The 25,072-nt window shown below is 38.0% G+C and overlaps 1 protein-coding gene and 1 non-coding gene across 2 annotated transcripts; one reads left to right on the top strand and one right to left on the bottom strand.

Moving 5' to 3' along the window:
- Positions 1–674: 674 nt before the first annotated feature.
- Positions 675–6,974, bottom strand: LOC110794040 (ruBisCO large subunit-binding protein subunit beta, chloroplastic). Its single transcript, XM_021998974.2, has 15 exons — positions 6,815–6,974; positions 5,097–5,357; positions 4,859–4,984; positions 4,538–4,675; positions 4,344–4,439; positions 4,015–4,257; positions 3,684–3,918; positions 3,431–3,600; positions 3,272–3,349; positions 3,090–3,161; positions 2,879–2,983; positions 1,869–1,961; positions 1,342–1,434; positions 1,004–1,130; positions 675–917 (listed from the first exon to the last, which is right to left on the bottom strand). The coding sequence occupies exons 2-15, from the start codon at positions 5,331–5,333 to the stop codon at positions 904–906; spliced, it is 1,827 nt and encodes a 608-aa protein (XP_021854666.1). The 5' UTR covers positions 5,334–5,357; positions 6,815–6,974; the 3' UTR covers positions 675–903.
- A 17,098-nt stretch (positions 6,975–24,072) lies between these two features.
- LOC130466467 (small nucleolar RNA R71) lies at positions 24,073–24,179 on the top strand. The gene has a single exon (XR_008926692.1). It is a non-coding gene; the product is annotated as a small nucleolar RNA R71 (small nucleolar RNA).
- Positions 24,180–25,072: the final 893 nt, after the last annotated feature.

Raw genomic sequence — 25,072 nt, 5'->3', positions numbered from 1 at the left:
GATAAAAGAGAAGCATTTTTTGTAGCCCATGTTAATTTTTTATGGTGGTCATAGTTAAGATGACCGTTGTAGAATGATCCCACCGTAGTCTCATTCCCCGTTTGTGTATAGTCTGCTTAATTTATGTTAGTTAAGCTTATAACATAACAAAAAGTTACATAATTTTACTCAAGATCAAAGTTAACCTTTCATTCATACTACCTTCGTTCCACGATCCATGCAACATTTCTTTTCTTATGTTTTTCAACACGTTTTTTTGTTGGACATTAACATCTCTAAATGTATATAAGTCAAAAATATAAAAAGTTGATATTTAACACCGTCTCATTAATACGAATTTAACAAAATCTCACTTCAGTATATTTTTTTCTAACACTAGTAATGAAAGAAAAATTGTCAAAGTTGATTGATGAATAATACTCAAATGAAATATGTAATGTGAAACAAAAGTAGTACAAGCTATTGATACACTTCTATCAGACATGTAAGATCTGTAAGATTGGAGAACAAACACACTGACAAGCTGAAGAGGTATTACCACATCATTCATAAACAAGATTTGCTTATTCGTTTGCAACTAGTTATTTTATTGCTTACTCTCGGGGCAACAACGGTTTGTTGGAAGATTAAAAAATACACAACACAATTTCATAGCTGCGCATCACTGTTAATAGTTACTGAAAGCAAACGAACAAAAAATACATTTATTTCTCTCGTCATTGATTCATGTTCCCGCAAGTTTACAACTACATTGCAAATTCAAGAACCATACATACTTGGCCAAAAACTCACCCATCATCTTGCAGCATAATTGTCTCTAAATAATCAATTGATTTACAAAACTAAAACCCTAGCTTCATCCAACTAATCTCTCAAGTCTCCTTCAAACTACTAAAGCTGTGTTTAGTAACCGTATCCTGCACCACAAAACACATAATTAGAACACATGCTTTCTCACATTTGTCAAAATCTTCCAACAGAAATATTGCTGCTAGTTACTTACCCGAGTTATCCATTGGATTTCCAGCAGGCATTGCTGGCTCAGCTTCTTTGATCTCGACAACTACACAATCCGACATCAAAAATGTTTTTGCTACTGAAGATGCATGCTCCAAACAGCATCTCACGACCTGGTTTAGGAAGAAAAGAAACCTCAAAACATAATAGTTTTTATTGGTAGGTTGATAGTTTTTATTGTAAAGTGGAGAGCCGTATTAAAACTGACCAATGTCCCATGCTGAAATTCCACGAGTGCCACACAAAAAGGACCAAATCGAGCTTTTTTCAGGAAGTAACAACTAACAACACATTAACTGAAGTAACTAGACATAACCAACTAACCTTAGTTGGATCAATGATTCCTGCAGACATCAAGTCCTCGTACTTTCCAGTTGCCGCATTATATCCATATCTTGGGTCATCGCTTGACAGTACCTAAACGGTGGGAACAAAATATTCTGAGAAATCCGTAGGAAAGCAATGTCATTGTATTATGTAACACCTTAACTAGTCTGCCCAAGAAAGGAGGGTGGTCGCCAGCTAGCAACAGTGCAGAAACAAGAAACATTACTTGACATCAGAGATTACAGTTACAATATTCCTAGGACTAAACATTTTATCTCACTGAATATATACTAATAAATATTTGACCATGGTTGCTCGAGAGACGAGTATTGTGCATTGAAAATGGTGGAAAAGACATGAAACATGGACATACATTCCAACAGTCCAGTTGCACCCTACCAGTCTATTATGTGATTTCAAGCATAGGACAATGGCCCAACACAGTATTTCAACATTTCAAGTTTATTTTCTTACATTCAGTTTAGAACGTAGAATTTTGGCAAAACAACAATTGTATGCTATACCTTTTCACTGACAACACTTCCATTTACACCAGCATTTTTGGCAATCAGCTTCAACGGATAGCTTAGTGCTCTCTTAACAATATCTGCCCCAACCTGCAAGAGAACTCCGGTATTTAACTTTTAGAATGTAAATAAAATCAGAGAGTAACACCAAGGCGTCATTACATAACTAAGTTGCAGGTTTCCTTTTTTGACAGAAATTACTAGGTAATATTTAAGGCAAGTTGATGGTGATACAACTGACAAGAACCTATCTCAAGTTCTCAACAAAGGAGCAACTATATCACAAAGATGAAAAAGGGAGAAGATAAAGAATCTCAGACAAATTTATACACCCTTTTATCAACACAGTACAAAATCCTCTACAAATCAAGCGATTTGAAGTTCCACTAGCATTTACAATGACTAAGACACATACAAAAACTGGCAACTAGAAATATTACTGTCAGATGCAGCTCATATGAATTTTACAGTGAACACATATGCACAAGTAAACAAGTACAGAAGCACATAATTAATGGTCATGACAATATGAAAGACTGACTGAAGTTACATTATCTAAATTTCCTGAAAAAAGGCCCTGTCTAGGTTTCTTATCATCTTAATGAGAATTGAGGGACTAAACAGTGGGTCTTGACAAGATCAAGGACCTAAACGTTTTATGGACTACATCCATTAACTCTGATGTCTAAACAGAAGCGGCACAACCAAATGCATTATTTTCAAATCAAAGTCATGCACCTTTTATCTGAATCCCCCAACTACACTCTTAATGATGACAAATGCACATAATACTTCACAAAAAATATTACTTTTGCCAGATGCAATAAGATCTTAGGACTAATGATGATATACGATGTCATTAATATTTGCACGAATTAGAGAGTCTGCCATGATTAGCACTATGATTTATGAATTGTGAGGAAGGTAATTGACATTCTATTATGTTATTAAAATGAATATAAAATAAAACCTGATCAATCAACAAGATAATGACACTAAAAACAAACCTTTTCTTCGACATTTTGAAGTTGAGCCTTGATAGCATCCACTTTGGATGAAAGCCGGAGTAGAGTACATCCACCACCAACAACAATTCCTTCTTCAACAGCCGCCTAAATAAAATTTATTATATGTCATTCATTGTTAAATGCTAAATACTATTTCAACAAAGACCGACTTTTGAATAATGTCAGTTATCAACAAAACCCAATCTAATACCTTTGTCGCATTAAGGGCATCTTCAACTCTCAGTTTCTTTTCTTTCAACTCTGTCTCAGTTTGTGCTCCAACCTACCGAGAAAGCAGATTGTTACCTACTGAAAGCTTTACCTTAATATCATAGATAGCCAGCGTCCCATAGAGACCACTGTATAGGAATGATGATAAGGAAGATGACATACCTGAATAACAGCCACTCCACCAGAAAGTTTTGCAATTCTCTCAGTAAGCTTTTCCTTCTCGTATTCTTGCTCAGCAACCTGTAACATGAATTTGCATCAGAAAGCAAAATCATTTAGTTTATCACAGTACACCTGCTGAAATCCTAAAAATAACTTCACCTCAATTTGATTCTTTATTTGTGCAACTCTCTTTGCCACAGCTTCTTGAGTGCTTCCATCACCCACGATTGTGGATGAATCCTTCGTTATAACTATTTTGGCAGCATGGCCTAAAACATCCTTGTCAGCCTTGTCAAGTGTGAGCCCGACCTCATCTCGGATCACAGTTCCTGTATCAATCACAAAAATTGAGAAGGCAAGATAAAAATAAAGTGAAGAAAAAAGCACCACAAAAGGTATTAAAGTATTTTACCTCCTGTGAGGATAGCAATGTCATCAAGATACTGGCTCTTGCGCTCACCAAATCCTGGAGCCTTAAGTGCTGCAATTTTCAGTGAACCTCTCAACCGGTTCACCACAAGGGTAGCCAGGGCTTCCTGTTCAATATCTTCTGCAATGATCAACACAGGGTAACTTCCCCTGATTGCATCTTCCAAGATGTTAACTAAATCCCTTGCATTTGTGATCTTCTTGTCAACAAGAAGCAACTGTAACAACAATTTGCACAAGAAATATGTTAAATGAAAATGCTATACCACAATACATATCGAAATTAGGACCTGCTTATGAAGTGGATTGCAAACCTTGCAGTTCTCGTACTCCACAGTCATTTTCTCAGCATCAGTAACAAAATAAGGTGAAATATAACCACGATCAAACTGCATCCCTTCAACAACATAGAGACTGTTCTCAGCACTTTTTCCTTCTTCAAGGGTCACAACACCTTTTCTTCCTACTTTGCTCATTGCTTCAGCAATCATACTCCCCACTTCAGGGTTGTTGCCAGCGCTGACAGCTGCTACATCAGCTAGTTCACTGTCTTCTACCTGCAAATGATCATTTATGCTTACTGGTAACTACAAATTCATAACAGTTAGCATGTTCAAAAAGGGCAAATTGCTTGTGATATTACCTCTTTTGACATCAACTTGAGCTCAGCTACTAATGCTTTAGTAGTCTTCTCAATACCCCGGGTGATCAGAACGGGGTTTGCTCCCGCTGCAACCACCTAGCCAGAAAAAGGGAAAAGAAAACTCTACGTAAATATGTACGACACACGCAATCATTGAATCAAGTGGGTCTCACAAAGCATCTTCATTAACGAACCTTAACTCCTTCTGCGATTAGACCTTGTGCAAGAACAACAGAAGTAGTTGTTCCATCTCCAGCCAAATCATTAGTCTTAGCAGCTGCCTGTCTCACTAATTTTGCCCCAATATTTTCAACTGGGTCCTCCAACTCAACCTTCAGTTATAAAAGCCCATGTCATATACGTTATAACATATTTAAGGTTTTCTCTATTTGAAGTAGCTCTTGACTAAATGTATAGAATATAAATAGATAGGATTGCATGGTTACATTAAAAACCTACACAACTCTATCATACACAAGCTCTACTAATTGAAAGGGGGGTAAACGAGCTTATACCTCCTTCGCAACAGTGACACCGTCATTGACAATCTTTGGGGAACCGTATTTGCTCTCTAGAACAACGTTCCGGCCCTTTGGACCCAATGTAACCCCCACTAAATCAGCAAGCTTGTTCACCCCATTCTGGGCAACAGAATTGGTAAATTGGGTGAGTTAGTCACATAACAAGAAAAAAGTGTAAATCTATGGATTATCGAGACAACATAAAAGTTACTAGTTCTAGCCTAATACTCACTTGCAACCTCTTGATAGCAGACCCATCTTTGTTAAAATACAACTCTTTGGCCATGGCGTTGACCTTTACTGACCGTGAATTCCGCATAACAACATTGGATCGTCTACCTAGAGTGCTAGAAGAAGACATGGACGCCAACGAGGATAGCTTGTCTGCAGAGGTCAAAGGTTTCTTATCCATGATACGGGCTGCACCAGGAGCAGCCATTGCAGACATACTAGTGAACGTGGATGCCATTTGTTCACGAACTATGTGATTCCACTGCCAAAACAAAAACAAACCAAAAAATTCATCATTATCAATTCATTGCAAAGAAAATCAATATTTACCAACAAGAAGCAATCATCATGATGCGACAATATACATTCTCGTTCCAAATTTATAATTCATAATTGACTTTGGTAGCAAACCTAATAAATCTTGCCATTATTTCTTCAAAAAATCTTGAAAATTTTTAACACTCCTGTTATTTTGTTTAAATAAATTTACCAACTTTACATTTGAGATTTATTATGCAATCACTTAACAATACAATGTCCAACTATCCAAAATGTAGCCTAATACACTTTCTCGTTCCCCAATTGAAATTCCACAATTGACTTTGGTAGCAAGTCCAATAAAATTTTATCATTAGTTCTTCAAAAAATCTTGAAAATATTTAACACTCCTTTTTTTTGGTTGAAATAACTTTACCAAATTTACATTTGAGACTTATTATGCAATCACTTAACAATCCAATTTCCAACTATCCCAAATGTAGCCTATCATTTAGTCCCTCCGTCCAAAACTAATAATACTCAAATTAACGTGTGTGGCAACCAAAAAATTGACAATCTCACAAACAGATTCACAGTTAGCACACATTAATCGCAACAAAGCTCCACTTAAGATTCGTCAGGTGTGTAGCCTTTGCCTACTACATTAATGTATGCCCTCCATCCGGAATCAATAGCAGTTTCAAAAGTGTAATTCAAATATCGTCACATAAAAAGGCAAACCACAAACCTTCGTACCACGAAACAAACAGCTTCGATTTACTACCTTGACACTCAAATTAATGTGGCCGGCAAGTCGGCAACAACAATATAAACAAACTCACAAACAATTCACATTACGCACAATTAATCACAACAAAGCTCAATAGTAAGCAATACAACATTAAACAGGGTTTAGGTAGAATGAAATCATGAAACTATACAAACAAATTCAAAAAGAAAAAAATTTGCGAGAAATAATTAATTTATAGATTACGTAGATGGTGAAATACATATTTCCACGATACAAACAACATCAATTTACTAATAGCATCACCTCAATACTCAAATTAACGTGTACGGCAACAAACAAAATGAACAATCTCAGAAATAAATTCATATTTCGCACAAATTAATTACAACAAAGCTCAATAGTAAACAACAAATCATTAAATCAGGGTTTAAGCAACAAAAAATACAAATTACCACCTCGATACTCAAGTTAACGTGTCCGGCAACAAACGATAAAAACACATCAGAAAAAAAAATCACATTTCGCCCAAATCAATCACAACAAAGCTCAATTGTAACCAACAAATCATTAACTACGGTTTAAGAAACATAAAATATGAAACAAAACCAAAAAAATCCAAAAAATGCGAGAGAACGAATTACAGAATGTAAATCTTGCAGATGAAAAACGATGAAATCGATGCGAATAGGAGAGAGAAAGTGAAGACTTACGAAGATGAGGAAATGGATAAGAGAGTAGGTGAGCTTCGAGACGGGGGGGAGTGAAGACTGGAAACGCAGAGAAGGTGAGTGAAGAGAAAACAGTGAAGGGAAAGGGTAAGGTTTAGTGGAAACCCGGAATTGTGAGATATTAGGTTTAAATTGAGGGGAAACCCGGTTTTGTTTAGCCTCTTGAAACTTCTTCCCTAATCTCAACCGTTGGATTTTATTTTCTCGTGCTTAGAAGCCTCTAGAATGTTTTTAGTTTCGTTTGTTGCTCAACTTTATCATTTTTGCACCACTATGGCACCTTTGTAATGTGCAATATGTCATGGTTTGTGAGCTCGGTCCGGAATCCGGACGATTATAGAACGTTGTTTGGGTGAAGTTAGTGAGCGATTTTCTTCAATATTGCTTAAAGATCCAATAATTCTCAAAATATGTTATTTTCTACCTTAATTCCCACCATACTGTTCAGTCAGCAAGGAAGAAAGAAAAGTTACTTTTTTTTCCGGTTCAGAATAGAACCGCCATCTCAAATGGCGATTATGGTTTACAGCAAACCGCCATTTGAGATGGCGGTTTACCCATTTGAACCGCCATCTCAAATGGCAGTTTTGTACATATCCCAGGCCCACTGTTTCCAATTTGCAGCCCGAAACCGCCATTTGAGATAGCGGTTAACCCATATAAACCGCTATTTGGGATAGAGGTTAACCCATATAAGATCAAACCGCCATTTGAGATAACGGTTAACCCATATAAACCGTTATTTCATTTGGCGATTTTGCGCTGATTTTTTTTTAAAAAAAAAAGGTCGGTTTACCATGCTGTCGTGGACGGTATGGTGGGAATTAAGTTAGAAAGTAACGTATTTTGGGAATTATTGATTCTTTAAGAAATATTGAAGGAAATCGCTCGAAGTTGACTTCAACAGATACTATAAAATACGAAATTATACTTGTTAATATAGCGATACAGTATACCCTAATACGGGTGCATGGGACTCGTACATATAACAATATTACAGTAGTATATTATACCCTTAGTATCCTGTATTACACCCCCTCAATTTGGGGGAATCATGTGCAGATTGGATCTTAAAAGCTCAAAACGCTGACCTAACAAACCTTTTGTAAAAATGTCAGCGATTTGTAACTCAGTAGGGAGATAACGTACAACTAAATCACCATGAGCAACATGCTCCCGTACAAAATGATACTCTATTTTGATATGTTTTCCACGATCATGTTGAACCGGATTCACCGCAAGATAAGATGTAGAAACATTATCGCAAAAATGTAGGGGTTTACAGTTAAATACATAACATGATAGAGGAATAACCCAAAGCTAGGAAGCATGTATAAAGTTCAGATCAAGCAATACTTACGTTTGTAGCGTGTTTTCCCTTAGTTCAACGAACACGAACATGAACAAGAACTCCAAATGTCGTTCCTCTACTTGGTTCACCGGTACGTTCAGATCCGTCTTGAGATTTATGGCTTAGACCTCACTCAAGATAGTTTAGCTTTTGGGATGAACACTCTAATGGAGGCACAAAGAGAATTAGGGTTTCTCTTGCCTTAGGTTAGAATATTGTGATTGCATTCGATTAGGAAAAACATGTAGACTAGGTAATTATAATAACCTATCTAATGAGCCAAGCTAACCGGCCAAGCAAGGAGCTCGACTGGCCAGCAAGGCCCACGACCACGATGCACACATACACGCACAACACATCACGCAGTGGGCCTTGGGTCCTCGATCGATGTTGCTGTTGCTGTTGTGGCTCCCTCGCGGGTGCGCAGCCAAGGAAGAAATGCCATGGGCTTGACGCCTTTTGTGTGCCTTGCTCGTGGCCTTGCTTTCGTGTTTTCTTTATTACATTATCATCCGATAATTCATATATCGTTTTCGTACTTGACGATCCATTTTCGTACGATACGATTATTTGTTTTGCCTAGCTTATAAATATACGCAACAAGATATACGATTTTACGTTCCAATGTTAAATCATATAATTTATGTTTTCCGAACTAATTTCCAGAAAAGCTATTAAATGAATTTCCGATTCATTTAATCCAATCATCTGTTACACGCCAATGGTGTGACCTTATAGGTTCAGTCAAAAGTAAGTTGTGAGCCTAATTAGGACTAGAACTCACTGATCGGAAGCATTGCTCCAGCCAGCTGTTCCGATCACTTGATCTCACTGAATTAATTATTCGTAATTAATCTGAACCTTTAGTATTAGACTAATGCACATTGGGTGAAGGACACGTTTCCTTCAGTCTCCCATTTGTCATTCAGACAAGTGTGCATTCACATTCCTTTGTCGCTTAGTGTTACTTGTTGAACATAAGATCCAAGCCATCCTTATTAGGTCCAGAAGTGTTTATCGGATTACTTAGTTCAACTGTTAAACTTTTACATAAGGTTAAGCCTTAACCATTCTAAGCACGACCATGCATTTTCACAGTATCTAACTCTCCGAGAGGCCTTGTTATACAATAACACCATATCCCATCAAAGATAGGAGGACAATCCAGTCTTGCAATCTATGAATACTCACTTTGATTCATAGTACGCCCAATAACTGCTTTTATAGTCTCCTTTTACGGTGTGTCGTTTAGCGAACATCAAAGCGAACTAATCTTCAAACGAGGAATCATAATTACTCATGTTTTGAGGAATGGTTCTAATCACCATTAATGAGAACTACTTATGACATGACTTTAATCTCTTAAAGTGTTCTCATGGTCAATCCGATGCAAGATCCAATAAGTATCTATGCAAAAGATTTCTGACATAACATGTCCATCTAGTTCAAGAAACTGAACTAAAATCTACTTGCAATCTAATCTTCATTAGTCATTGGTCGTCCAACCTTTCAATGACCTGGATTAGGGATCCTTTGTTACTTCAATATTCAAGTTCACTTATGGGTGTTTCGTTGTCAAAGAATCCATCGTGACATCCTATTTGAATGATTTGAATCACTTGGATTTTCTCATTTAATACTAAAACACAATTACATGAATATGAAATAAATAATTTCATAAATATGAAATGGTTAAACCAATTGTTTTAAACACAGATCCAACTGTTCTAAAACAAAACTTAGAAAATCAATGGCATTCTCCAACATGCTTGATTCCCATGCTTGCTACATGTGTGTTATGCTTCACTTGTGGCAACGGTTTACTCAATGGATCAGCGACGTTGTCGTCAGTTCCAATTTGCAAATCTCAATTTCTTTCCGTTCAACGATTTCTCGAAGTATGTGAAATCGCCGTAGTACGTGCTTGGACTTCTGGTGGATCCTAGGCTCCTTTTCCTGGGCAACGACTCCACTATTGTCGCAATACAAAGCCATTGATCCTTTTATGGAGGGGACAACCCCAAGTTCTTCAATGAACTTTCGAATCCAAACAACTTCTTTGCTGCGTCTGAGGCAGCAATGTACTCGGCTTCATTTGTAGAACCTGAAGGAAATAATGCCCTTGGTCCAAGTATGCATATAATGTTAAGTCTAATAAATGCGGTTCAGTATTAATTAACAAGTTAATAAATTCAGTGAGATCAAGTGAGCTGAATGCCTAGCTAGAGGTCGCTTCAGTTCAAGTGGAATTAATGATATTAATCCAAAGCTTACTCTTGACTGAACCCGTAGGGTCACACAAATAGTACGTAAACGGATCAAGTATTTAATGGCATTAAATACTCCATCTATGGATATTCGGAATTGACGGATCTTGGTTTCAGTGGGAGCTGAGATCGTCATAAGCAAGAAATGAATACTCCGAAAACGATGATATTGCCGAAAACGGAAATATGGATCGTGTCGGAAATATAAATATTATCCAAGTCGTAGATGTTGCCGGAAACGGAAACATGGTACGTATCGGAAAATATTATTGGAAATGGAAATATTGCCGGAATGAGAAATATTGCCAGAAACGGAAATATTGTCAGAATCGGAAATATTATCGAAATCGGAAAATGATCCCGGAAATGGAAATATTAAATATTTGTTCGAAACGGAAATTAATTCCGGAATCGGAAATATTAAATATTGTTCGTATCGGAAATAAATTCTGGAATCGAGAATTTAATCGGAAGCGTATCGTACGAATTAGCATCGGACGAGGCCTGCCAGACGAAGGCCCAGCACGAAGCCGGGCCATCGCCCAGCAAGCAAACACGCAACAAACACACGCCAAGCTCGACCAGGCCCAGCGCAAGGCCAGGCCCAGCCAAGCCTTGGCGCGCGAGCATAATGGGCTGCAGGGCTGTGCGCCGTGCGTGGGCCGCGAGGCTTGCGCATGGGCGTGCGGCTCGTGCGTGCGTGAGTGTTTGTGAATCCTAAAGCTATCGAGATTCTACATATGATTAAATCCTAATCCTAAAAGATAAATTAATTGATTTAGAGTTCTACTAGGATTCTAAGTTAATTAATTCGTATCTTAGTATTATTACAAGACCTTTTCCATAACTCTATAAATAGGTGCCTAGGGTCACAATTTAGAGACACAATTGAAGTATTCAAAGGTAAGATTTTCAAGAAAAATCAGTCACTCTCTTGCCCCATAATAGCCGAATTTCATACTACCTTAAGGGCGATTCTAGTTGGTCTAGCTTAACGCGGATCCGGACGTGCCGTGGACTATCTACGGAGGGACGACACTTGGAGTCCTAAAGACTTGTTCTTGTTCGGTTCGGGCGCAGCTAGGGAGGGCACGCTACAAAGTGTATGCATCTGAATTATGCTAAATAATTATGTGTTAATAATATGTTTTCTGACTTTATGGTTTTTCCGCATGATTTATGTTTATTCATATGTATCATAACCTAACAGAACCCGCAATAGTTCTTTGCTTAGCACTTTTCCAGCTTACTACTCTGCTGTTAAGGCATAACACAAAACCAGAATGTGATCTGAAATCATCTATGTCGGTTTGAAAGCTTGCGTCCGTACATCCTTTAACAATCAATCATCTATACCACCATAGACCAGAAATTGATCCTTTGTCCTTTTCAGGTACTTTAGGATATTCTTGGGAGCAGTCCAATGCGCCTCTCCTAGGTTTGACTGGTACCTTCTCGTTGCACTGAGTGCGAACGAAACATCCAGCCTTGTACAAATCATAGCGTACATGATAGATCCAATAGACGAAGTATATGGAATTCCACTCATCTTTCTACGCTCATCAGATGTCTTGGGACACTGAATCTAGCTTAGATATACGCCATGTGACATCGGTAGATGGCCTCTCTTGGCTTCCATCATACTGAACCTAGATAGCACTTTGTCAATGTAAGTGCTTTGGCTTAGTCCAATCATCCTCTTAGATCTATACCTATAGATCTTGATGCCCAATATGTATTGTGCCTCTCCTAAGTGTTTCATTGAGAAACACTTTTCAGGCCAAGTCTTTATAGACTCTAGCAAAGGAATGTCGTTTCCAATAAGCAGTATGTCGTCAACATACAAGAATAGGAATGCAATTTTACTCCCACTGACTTTCTTGTATACACAAGATTCGTCCTGATTCTTGATGAAGCCAAATTCATTGACTGCTTCATCAAATCGTATATTCCAACTCCTTGATGCTTGCTTCAATCCATAAATGGATTTCTTAAGCTTGCATACCTTTCCTTGATTATCTGGATCGACAAAACCCTCCGGTTGTGTCATAAACACAGTCAAGAGCACCATTCAAGAAGGCAGTTTTGACATTCATTTGCATTATTTCATAGTCATGAAATGCGACAATCGCAAGGATTATCCGAATAGACTTAAGCATAGCGACTGGAGAAAAGGTTTCATCATAGTCAACATCGTGAACTTGTATGTAACCTTTTGCTACCCATCTAGCTTTGTATATGTATACAATTCCCTCTTTGTCTTTCTTCAATTTGAAGACCCATTTGCTTCCGATAGGTGTAAACCCATTCGGAAAATCAACAAGATCTCAGACTTGATTTTCAGACATGAAGTCTATCTCAGATTTGATGGCCTCTAACCATTTTGTGGAGCTTGGGCTCGTCATAGTTTGCTTGTAGGACATAGGTTCATCACTATCCAATATGAGAACTTCTTAGTTTTCTGTTAAGAGAACACCTGTTCATCTATCCGGCTGAACCTTAGTTCTATGTGATCTACCAGGGGCAACAACGTCTTGAGGAACTACTCCCACTAGCTCTTCTGAAGGCCTTTGAGGTTCTTCACCTTGAACTGCTTCTAAAAAGTTCTTGGTTCGTTCTTCGTCTCAAATCTCTTCGAGGTCTATTATTCTCCCACTGTCAATTTGGAAACGTGATTTCTTTCCAAAAAGACACCATCACGAGAAACGAATACTTTGTTCTCTGACTTGTTGTAGAAGTAATACCCCTTAGTTTCTTTTGGATACCCAACAAATATAAATTTGTCAGATTTTGGTGCAAGCTTGTCCAAAATCAATCGCTTGACATATGCTTCGCAACCCCAAATCTTTAGAAAATACAAATTTAGAAGTTTCCCAGTCCAAAATTCATTTGGAGTCTTTTCAACAGCATTTGACGGAGCAATTTAGTGTGAGTACTGCTAATTGCAACACATGTCCCCAAAATTGTAAAGGAAGTTTGTCTTGACCCATCATTAACTTGACCATATCTAGTAAGGTCATGTTCCTCCGTTCCGACATTCCATTCCATTGAGGTGTCCCCGGAGTAGTCAATTTAGAAAGAATACCGCATTCTTATACATGGTCATCAACCTCGTGGCTAAGATATTCACCTCCTCGATCTGATCTTAGAGCTTTGATTTTCTTGCTATTTTGATTCTCTGCTTCATTTTGAAATTCTCGGAATTTCTCAAACGATTCAGACTTGTGTTTCATTAAGTAAATATAGCATATCTACTGAAATCGTCTGTAAACATCATGAAATAACTAAAATCACCTCTAGCTTTCATACTCATAAGCCCACATACGTCCGTATGTATTGGCCCTAGTAGTTCGCTTGCTCTTTCTCCCACTTTTGAGAAAGGTCGCTTTGTCATTTTGCCAAGTAAACAAGATTCACATTGATCAATCTTCTCTAAGTCGCATGATTATAGAATTCCCTTCTTTTGAAGTCTCTCCATGCGTTTTGTGTTTATATGGCCTAATCGACAATACCACAGATATGTGAGATCCGAATCATTAGTTTAGCCCTTTTGGTATTTATGTTATAGATTTGTTTGCTTGTATCTAGCACATATAGACCATTTTCTTGTTGTGTTGAACCATAAAACATTTCATTTAAAGAAAAAGAACAACTAATGTCTTTAAATTGAAAACTAAAACCTTTGGAATCCAAACTTAAAATGGAAATGTTGTTTCTAGTGATACTAGGAACATAGTAACAGTTTTCTAGTTCCAAAACAAAACCACTAGGCAAAGATATAAAATAAGATCCTACGGCTAATGCATCAATCCGTGCTCCATTTCCCACACGTAGACCCATCTCGCCTTTATCAAGCTTTCTACTTCTCCTTAGTCCCTGTGAATTGGAACATAAGTGTGAGCCACAACCTGTAATATCCCAGATTTTTTAAGCAGCTCTAAAATTGATATTAAGTATAACTTATACGTGTTTTGATAATATCTTTTGAAATGTGAGAGTATGGCTTTCAAATCTTATTAATTTGATTAGTGAACTTAAATTTAATAGTATTTTATTTGCTATATAAGTCTTAAAATATTTGTCAAATTATGTAACAAATTTCTTATGAAACCGGTTTAGTTAAAGATTAAAATATTTTATTTTATAATAACATTTATCATAACGTTAATTATCAAATTTGGTTTACTACTTTTCAAAACATAATATAGTAGCATTATAAGAGTGATCTGTTTTATAACTCATATTCTAAACATGATTTATTAAAGGTTAGTAAAGTAATCTGATTTTACCCAACTTTATAAATTTAACTAAATTGACTTATGAAGTTATGAGTAAATGAGTAATACTCATCCTCTTTACAACCCCTGATCGTGTCAATTCAAGGTGTTGCCACCATAGTGGTTTGTTGTCGACCTCCCAAGAAATCAACTCCATCTTTGTGATATGTCTAGCTATCACAAAACCCTGTCGATAATTTTTCAAATAGAAAGACCCAAAACCTATTACATGCAATCAGATTTTCTCTCTCGTCTGTTCTAATTGCGCTGTTGATCCTTCGCCGCAGACGACCTCCGATTGTGTTCCACCGCCACCTAATTATTCCAGCATCAGTTCGCCATTACGGTACCAGAGCCACCATTGTCGCCCCACTTAAGTCTTCTTGTGCACCCGCTATAGACGTTTCCTCCTCTCGTCGGAGGTGTTGAAACGTTGTTGGAGTTCTAATTGTTGATTGTTGTTATCGATATTGTCGTTGTTGGTGTTTCTGCTAGTTGCTAGCCCGAGGTGCCACACTCATTCTTTCTTCTTCTTCTTCCTCTCTCTCTCTTATTGCTAATTGAAATTGGTTATTAATATTATTATTGATTTTGATGTTAAATATTGTTATTCTTGAGTGTCTCATGAACTCACAAATTAATTTACGAGTTTTCAAATGACAAACACGATTTTCAGATTTTATATTGATGTATAATTGATGGTTGAGAGTTCAGTATTTGCAGAGGAGTTATCCGGTGTGTATGCGTGTGTTTAGTTGCTTGATGATAATCGTTGCTGCTATTTTTGTTGTTGTTGTTGTTGTTGTTCTTGTTGTTGTTGTGTTGTTGTTTTGTCTTATGCCTATGTATATTCATAAATGAATTGGAGAATTATGACACTTTGTGGGTTGGATTAATAGCGAATATCATGTTTTGTATTAGTCATTAAGTTATGGAATTGGGCGATTGAATGTAGGTAAGCTCATTACTTTCAATTATAATCGGAGGAACTTTTTGAGTGTTGGATATTAAAGTTTAAGGTGATTATGGGACTTATTGATTAATTTTCGCCGTATGTGGCAATTTGAAATTAATTATCGCCGTATGTGGCAAGATGGTTAATCGTCCTCATCTCTAGTGTGACTGTTCAGGGACTCCCGGGTCACAGTAAAAGCTAGAGTTGGGGGGTGTGCACACTAGAGGTTATTGAATGTACTGTCAGGGGCTCCCGGGTACACATTAAATAGACTGTTAGGGTCTCCTGGGTCTATTTATTATTCAGTAGATTGTAAGGGGCTCCCGGATCTACTTAGAATGGAGAATTACATGAATTTGGGAATGTAAGAGATAAATATGATTAGAGAAAGAGCTCCAATAGAGAAGCATTAGTAATCTCTAATACTTATTTAACTACTAACAAGACTCAGTTTGTTTCATCTTTTGTTATTCAAAATTTTTGGGAACGGCGTCTTTGTGTGTATTTTTTATTTTGTTTTTTATATTCATTAACTTAAATAGCCACATGAGTTTTCTCAATACTTCATTAAGGTAGAGTGTGGTGCTCAGCTTTTGCTGACGTGTGTATTTCTTGTTTGTGTTTATTGTTTGTGTTGTTCTTCCATTTGGGATTGAACCTGCGACGACCCATTTCATTATGGTGAGCAGATGACTATTATCCACAAGTATGTTAATTTCATAAGTTGCTTCGAGTGAGGATGGCGATAATAGAAGTAAATGTATTACAAAGGCGTCTTTTAGGCATAAATTTAAATAGACAATTTAATTTATAAGGTTTATATATTTGTCAAGTATTAATTTAGTTAATGTAGAAATTAAAGGTTTGTCATCTTGATTATCTTTTATCGATCTTTAGATTCGTAGCCTTGCGTTTTCCCTTAGGTAAATGTGGCGGTAATATTCCGATTCTTTGTTGTTGCTTCCGCCTATGTTAAAAAATATTCAGGTTTGTAAATCCCATTTTTGGATGGATGTTGGTTTCGTTTGAGTTTATTTCAGGTTTTAAATAATCCCAAATCTGGGTTTGTTCGATATACAAAGGAAACTCTACCGAATTTTATACTCAAATTAATATTTTATTATTTTAAGTAATATTTTAATAGGGTCTAGAATCGGGGTATTACACAACCAGTATCTAATACCCAAGAAGTAGAATTTTCAAGATTACAATGTATAACATACATACCTGAAGGAGAAGCAACGTTTCCGTCCTTCTCATCTTCCTTTATCTTAGGAAAATTTCTTTTGTAATGACCAATTTCACTACAATAGAAGCATTGTGACGTAGATGGAGAACGATCCCTCTTCATTTGCCTCTTGGAAGGCGCCACTTTCCCTCCCAAAGTAGATGAAGATGCACCCTTGCCCTGGATCTTCCCCGGAACCTTTTTCTTGATTTTCTTACTCTATACTTTTAGTGATATTTGCTTATCATTTACAAAGTCCAATTCATATTAATGAAGCATATTGATTAGCTCACTAACAATCTTTTTCCTTCTTTTAGAAAAATAGACTAGTTTGAATTTCTTGTATCCAGGGTGAAGAGAACTCAATAATATTTCCGCAAATGTAGAATATGGGAATGGATTACCAAGTAACTCAAGGAGATTGAACAGTTCAAACATCTTCTTCGTATGAATCTTAATGGGTGTTCCAACAGTCATTTCGACATCAATGACTCTTTCCCTTGCCTTTTGTCTTTCGACTTCAAAGCAACAACCCAATGGAGCATTAAGCTTAAGACCCCTAAATGAATGTACCAATTCAAAGACATTTTGGTCAACATGTTGACCACCATGTTGGAATCTACCACGACATATATCCCTATGATGCCTTAGAAGTGCCCATGGTTCATATGCAACAAACCTTGCACTCCAATATTTGGGGATTAAGCCAAGAATAAGATCCACCACTAGCGACATGTAGTTCGCCCACGCACAATGCTTTTCAGGAGTCATACCCTTTGAGTAATAGATGGGGATGTGATTATCAACAACATATTCAATGTTGTTCCATCTGAGGACTTGTCGAAGTTTCCTCTCCCAATCAAGAAAATTTGATAGGTTCAACTTTACATCCAAAATTTCTGATACTTTGATTGTTGTTTTAGACATTCTACAACTGAAACCAATTTGCAATAAATAACCATTCATAATCCTTTGATAACTTTGAAATAAAAGAGATCATGCAATCATTACAGCTATTAAACATTTCATTCATGCAAAGTAAAACATGGTCCATAATGAATGAAACGATTCCAAGACCCTAAAAGTCCTAAATCCTTAAGCATGTTTTGGCTTGTATTAAGTCTTTTAAGATTCTAGGTAAACAAAAACCAATTGCTAGTAAAATCCAAACTACTCTTGGTTAATAAATTAATACCATAATTTATCCCATTGCCACAACATATAGCAATATGGTTCAAGTTAAAACCACAATCAACGTGTTCCTTTGGGATACCTTACCATCTAAGTATCTAAAATAGCACCTCGCTTTGGCGGAAACCTACTATCTTAGGTCCTTAGATTTTTGTAACTGCTTGATTTGGAAGACAATTATAAACTCAATAGTACTTTGGACCTAGTTGTTTCTATGTTGGTTTGATTATTTAGTGAACTAAATCTTAATCAAACATACAAACAACGCATTTGACAGGCTAAATCGTACTCCTATCAAAGATAAACCTAACGTTCACCAACTAAAAATATAGCAAGGGAAGCATGGATCGTATCCACAGGGAAACAGGCGTTCTTTCTACTATTAATAGACTAATCTAGACTACTGGTAACGAGAATTGGATTGGTTTGTATATTAAACTAAAGCAAATAATCAAATCGGAAAATAACAATATTAAAGGAATCTAGGGCAGCGGTTCACCATAAATGCAGACCGGGATTGGACAACGGACAATAACAATCAATTAACAATCATAACTAGGAAAACATGCATCTCTCGAATCTTATGAATTCCTTAGGATAGAACAACTAGCGGGCTCTCGCTACGTACTAGAAATAATTCCTATCTAATAGCCACATACCAAAAATATCAGATTTATACCTCTCGGCGCATAATCTAAGGTTAATCAAACTCAAATCAAAATAGTCCGGCCGAACAAAATTGACGAGCAATAATAATAAGCTATAGAAATTATAATCAATCAATCAAATATCATGTCCACATATAATCCCAATCATGCATTCATAGATCCCCTAAACCCTAGAAATTAAACTACTCACTCATGATAATAAATAACAAAGCAATTAACATAATAGAAAACATGATTAAAGCAATAAACTAAATTAGAACAAGAGGCAATACCTAATTGAAGAACAATGAATAATGAAAGCTTGAATTTTTGATTGAAAATAAAACTAAGTGTTGGAACAAATTTGAGAGAATAATAAGCTAAGGAAATAACTAAGGTTCAAAACTAAAATAAAAGGTGTCACTAAAAATATAAGGGGCTAGTATTTATAGTTTGCCCAAAATAGAGCCCAAAATCGGAAATAAAAACTCGCAAAATACGCTGGAGGTTGGCGTCGCCCGATCGGGCGATGTGCTCGATAGTCGGCCCGATCGGGCGATGTGCTCGATAGTCGGCCCGATCGGGCGAAATTCCGCCCGATCGGGCGGTTGCAAAATGCCCTGAACAGCGCCCAGAATGTCCGCCCGATCTGGATCGGGCGAAGCCTGCCCGATCGGGCGCATGTTGAAACTACACGATCCTCTATCTTCAAAACGTCATATCTCCTTCGTTATTCGTCGCAATTAGACGAGTGACCACTTGTTGGAAAGCTATTGAAGTCTAGAATCCAACCCAATTGGAATTACATCATTTGGAGTTTCAGAACTTGAGTTATGCTTAAAATAGTGGACTATAGTCATTTTTGTATTTCCTTCGTTATTCGATTTGCTTCAAAACTCTTCAAACTTAATGTTTGTGCTCTCGAAAGTACATAATCTCTTGTATTGATTCAAATGAGTAGGAAATGCACAAAAATATGCTAATTCCTACAATGATGAACCTGAAACTACAAACACACTACAAGGAGCACATTAGTTCTAAAAATCGCTCCGAATAGCTCATTTGAGATGAAAAAGTACTAAGGGACGGGGGTAAAAACTCTATATAAAACACACATATCAAACTCCCCCAAGCTAGATCCTTGCTTGTCCCTAAGCAAGGAAATCATCGATGAATACAAGACCAACTTCACCCCCAACATATTTCAAAATGAAAAACATAATTCAAGGCAAAATCCAACGAGCATGCATCAATGTCAACCAATCAAATCCACCCAACCACAAATCCTCCCTAACAATCGTCATGCAAAGCAAACCACAAGTGCACAATGGAATTCAAGACTAGTGCTCACACACTCGTCACTCATTTATGTGGCGGATAAAATATGTACCCGTTCGCTCTCCTCCCAACATATAAGTGAACAATGCCCTCCCAAACTCACAACACTCGTGTGTCTAGAAAAACATACACTCAACCTAGTAGTCGACTCGAAATGTGTCATGTCATAACTTGCATTGATAAACAACTATTTTCACATAAGTACGACTCTATGCACAAAGGTCGGAAGGTCTTCAAAGCTTGTAATGTTAGGCTTAGGTAAGGGTGCGGTAAGTTTGGGTATAATATGAGCTTTAAAGCCTTGGCTTTAGGGAGCATAAATCCTAAAAACAACCATGATCAGCCGATATAATGACCATAACTCTCCCACTCAACACATGACAAAACAACAAAAAGCCAACACCATACTTTCTTGCCTTTTTTCCACAATTGTAACCAATCACTCATAAGGATATGAATTTGCAAAACTTGATTGAAACAATACTTTGAACTTTTTTATGAGAGTAATAAATTTTTCTCTTTCTTTTCCTTTTCAATCTCTCTTTTTTTTTCCTTTCTTTTTAGAAACCTTCACATTTGTTTTGTTCTTTCATCTCTTTTCATTTTCAACTCATTTTCAACAACAAACATGATAAGACGAACTCCTTTTTCAATACCCACTTTGTGCTCAAAATGTAGCACATTACAACTCCCTCACCTCACTACTATTAGCTCCCCCAAGCTAGGCTTGGGACTAGTAACCAATGGGGTTTTACAGGCTTGTAATGTGGCTAGTCACCGAATAAAGGGGCACAAGCAACAACATGGGTAGAAAAGGAGGGAAAAAATGTATCTAGATTCATCTGAAGGCTACCTAAACAGAAAAATGCCTTCGTCCTCTACAATGTGCATGTATATGAGTCATAAAACACTACTAATAGTTGTAAATCAATACTCAAAATCAATGACACACCAGGAAGCTATCACACATCCTAACCAAGTCAACTAGTCAAGCACCAAGTCCACAAATAGTTAGTCAGAGTTGACTCATGTTAAGGCATCAAAGTAGTCGAATATCAAATCATGGCTAACACATCTACATTGCCCATCATCAAATACCAAGAATCAAAACAATTTCCAATCAAGGGGCACAGGGAAGCATGATTTTGTATTTATCGGAACGTATTTTTGTAATTTTTTTTTTCAAAGCAATAAACTACTCTAGAAAACATTAAACACACCAAAATAAACACACAAAAATAAGTAAATGCAAAAATAAAAGGAAAAACATACCTAATATGTACAAGGAGTGAAACACCCCCCCAAGCTAAATCAGACAATGTCCTCATTGCCTCAAGGGGTATCATGAGGAAAGTGAGCAACCCGTGGCTTATTTGTCGCTGATTCGCAAATCGCCCGATTGGGCAGCAGATCGCCCGATCGGGCGAATTTCGAACCTTTTCGTTGAATATGTGCGCGCCCGATTGGGCGCTCCTCGCCCGATCCGGATCGGGCGAAATGCAATGCCCATTTTCTTCGACTATTTCCAACCTAAAATCATCTCAAACCCTCGAACTAACGTCATCATCAACCGCCCGATCGGGCGGAATTTCGCCCGATCGGGCATTTGACTCGCCCTTTGAGTCGATCGGGCAACCGTCGCCCGTTCAGGCGATTTTCCAACATTTTCCTTGAATCGACACGCACCCGATCGGGCGAAACGCAGACTACTCCGTTTCAGCTTGAATTCAACTTTTTCGAACTTGGAGCCTTAGACCTGCACAGCATTAAACGTCCAAACCGTAAAATACCCTCTTCTCACCTCTTTAACACCAAAAACTACAATGAAACACACACTTGCTCAAAAATTATACTAAAACACACAAACGAAAGCGAAAAATACACTACGAAAAGCAATAAACGGATAGTGAAATACTCATCCCCTATTAGATTGATGCAATGTCCCCATTACACAATCTCAGTTTATGTGCAGACAACGAAAGGAAGGGGATGAGAGCCACGAAAACTCATCAAATGGGGGCACCAATGATGGTGCCATCTGGTGTCAATTCAAATGCCTTAGATGAGCTATGTGATGCTGGAAGTGACAGATCACGACCCCTATCATGAATGCGGTGCCCACCGTTCACCGAGCTTTCGGCCTTCGGGTCTCAGCATCATCAAATCGTGCTTCCTTTCGAACCCATGCCGAAGAGTTCATACTCCGATCACCTCCACCTACAAAACAATTTGAAACATGTGCTTTTTCCGAGGAGTTATTAGAGTTAGTATGAGTCAATTCCGTAGTAAAATAATCATTAAAAACATTGACTCCAAAACATGACTCCTCTACCATAGGGCTCTTAGCAATATGGGTTAAATTGAAAGTAACATTGGCATCCCCCACATTAAAGGTCAGCTTGCCATTCTTGACATCTATGATTGCCCCCGCAGTGTGTAGGAAGGGTCGACCTAAAATAATAGGAATCTGCCTGTCCTCTTCCATGTCCAACACAACAAAATCAACAGGAATAAAAAATTTACCTACTCTAACAGGCACATCTTCTAAAACACCTAGGGGGTATTTTATAGATCTATCAGCCATTTGCAGAGTTATGTTGGTAACTTTTAAATCACCCATGTTCAACTTAGTACATACAGACAGGGGCATGACACTAACACTGGCACCTAAATCACATAAGGCTTTGTCAATAAAAAGGTTGCCAATATTACACGGGATAGAGAAACTCCCGGGGTCCTTCAACTTGGGTGGAGACTTATTTTGTAGTAAGGCACTGCACTCTTCAGTAAATGCAACAGTGTCCACCTCACTAAATGCTCTCTTCCTAGTCAAGATGTCTTTCATGTATTTAGCATATGCAGGTACTTGAGTAATTAATTCAGTGAAAGGGACCGTTACCTGCAGATTCTTTACCACTTCTAAGAACTTACCAAACTGCTTGTCTAGCTTGTTCTTTAGCTGACGATGAGGGAAGGGAAGTTTGATAGGTGGAACTTGTATCTCAACTTTCTTCTCAACCCTTGTGTCAGCTTCCTTCTCCTTGACCACCTTCTCACTTTCTCTTGGCACAGCACCATTGACAGATACTTCAACCTCTTCCTCTATAGTCATAGGCGGCCCATCATACTCATATCCACTCCGCAAAGTGACAGCATTTACAGACTCTCTGGTCACAGGCTGTGAAGGGAGTTGACCTTTGGGTCTCTCTGCAAGAGTAGTAGCCATTTGTGCCAACTGTTTATCCATGATCTTGTTATGAGCAGTGAGGGCATCAATTTTGGCATCCTTTTCGCTCAGAGATCTCTGCAATTCCAACATCATATTCCTCATCTCTACAAGCATGGGATCAGTTTGTGTGGGTTGAGGTTGTGGAGGAAAACCAGGTGGTCCACTAGGCTGCGGGTTGTAGTTACTCCGCGGTTGGTATGACTGTTGTGGTGGCGGTTGGTACTGTTGTTGTGGTGGTGGAGGGTGTTGAATCTGATGGGGGTTCTAGACATTAGTACTCCTATATGATAGTAGGGGGTTGTTTTTATACCCCTCATTGTAAGAGTTGGAGTACGGATTGTTCTGCTTGTAGGAATGGAATGCATTGCATTGTTCGATAGAGCTCCGGCATTCCTGTGCATAATAGCCTTGCATCCCACAACTATTACAGACATTGGCAGATTGGTCACTCATTGCAGCGACACTAGCATGTTGGGTGGATTGGGAAGATGCGATCTGTATATTGTCTAGCTTGTGATGTAGGGCAGTTAGCTGAGCAGTAAGCTGATCAATAGAATTCATCTCATGCTTAACACCCCGGTCGGCAAAACCTCTAGGATTCCCATATTGGGCAATATGGATGACCATCTCCTCAATCACCTCTAAAGCTCTAGGCACCTCCAGTTGCATAAATCTCCCACTGGCAGCTGAATCCAAAAGACACCTAGACTCATTACCCAGACCATTATAGAACTGCTGAACCAGGAACCAGTCATCCAAACCATGATGCGGGCACTCTCTTTGCAAGTCCTTGAATCTCTCCCAAACTTCGAACAAACTCTCATCTGCTTGTTGAGAGATACCTAATATCTGACCCCTCAGACGAGCTGTCTTCTCAGGTGGGAAATATTTAACATAGAACGCAAGGGCCAAGGAATTCCAATCGGTGATTTTCATAGCTGCGCGATTGAGACTGTTAATCCATAGCTTTGCCTTCCCACTCAATGAAAATGGAAAGAGTATCTCCATAGTCTGCTCCGGTGTTAAATTCTTCTGCTTAATGGTGGCACAATACTGAATGAAAGACTGAATATGGAGATTAGGATCTTCACCTTTTTCCCCACCGAATTGGTGTTTCTCGATCATGTTTATCAGCTGGGGTTCGATCTTGAAATTCTCGACCGCAATGGAAGGCATGATTGCCTTGGGAAGCATAGACAGACTTGGTTTAGAATAGTCTATAAGCCTTAGCACAAGTGGGGGTGGTGGTGGTGGTGCTTGGTCACCCATCTCTGAATCTGTATGGAATAGATTGCTAATCAGATAGTCTGATTCAGAGTCAGAATAGTCTCTCAACTGTTCAACGAATCTACGCCGTCTACGAAAGGTCCGTTCAGGTTCAGGATCGAACGAAGTCAGATCGCTGGTATGGACAATCCTGGGCATAAACAAGCAAAAACTAGAAAACAGTCGTGAGATCCGGTCTCAAGGAACGGGAGTTCCTTGAGAAGTAACAAACAATAATCTAGAAAAACAATTAATAACAGAAAATAAAACCGTTTTCCCCGGCAACGGCGCCAAAATTTGACAGGCTAAATCGCACTCCTATCAAAGATAAACCTAACGTTCACCAACTAAAAATATAGCAAGGGAAGCAGGGATCGTATCCACAGGGAAACAGGCGTTCTTTCTACTATTAATAGACTAATCTAGACTACTGGTAACGAGAATCGGATTGGTTTGTATATTAAACTAAAGCAAATAATCAAATCGGAAAA

Source organism: Spinacia oleracea, chromosome 1 (genome assembly GCF_020520425.1).
Source record: "Spinacia oleracea cultivar Varoflay chromosome 1, BTI_SOV_V1, whole genome shotgun sequence".
NCBI lineage: Eukaryota > Viridiplantae > Streptophyta > Magnoliopsida > Caryophyllales > Amaranthaceae > Spinacia > Spinacia oleracea.
The sequence above is the reverse complement of the archived record's forward strand: the minus strand, read 5'-3'. Positions and strand labels throughout refer to the sequence as shown.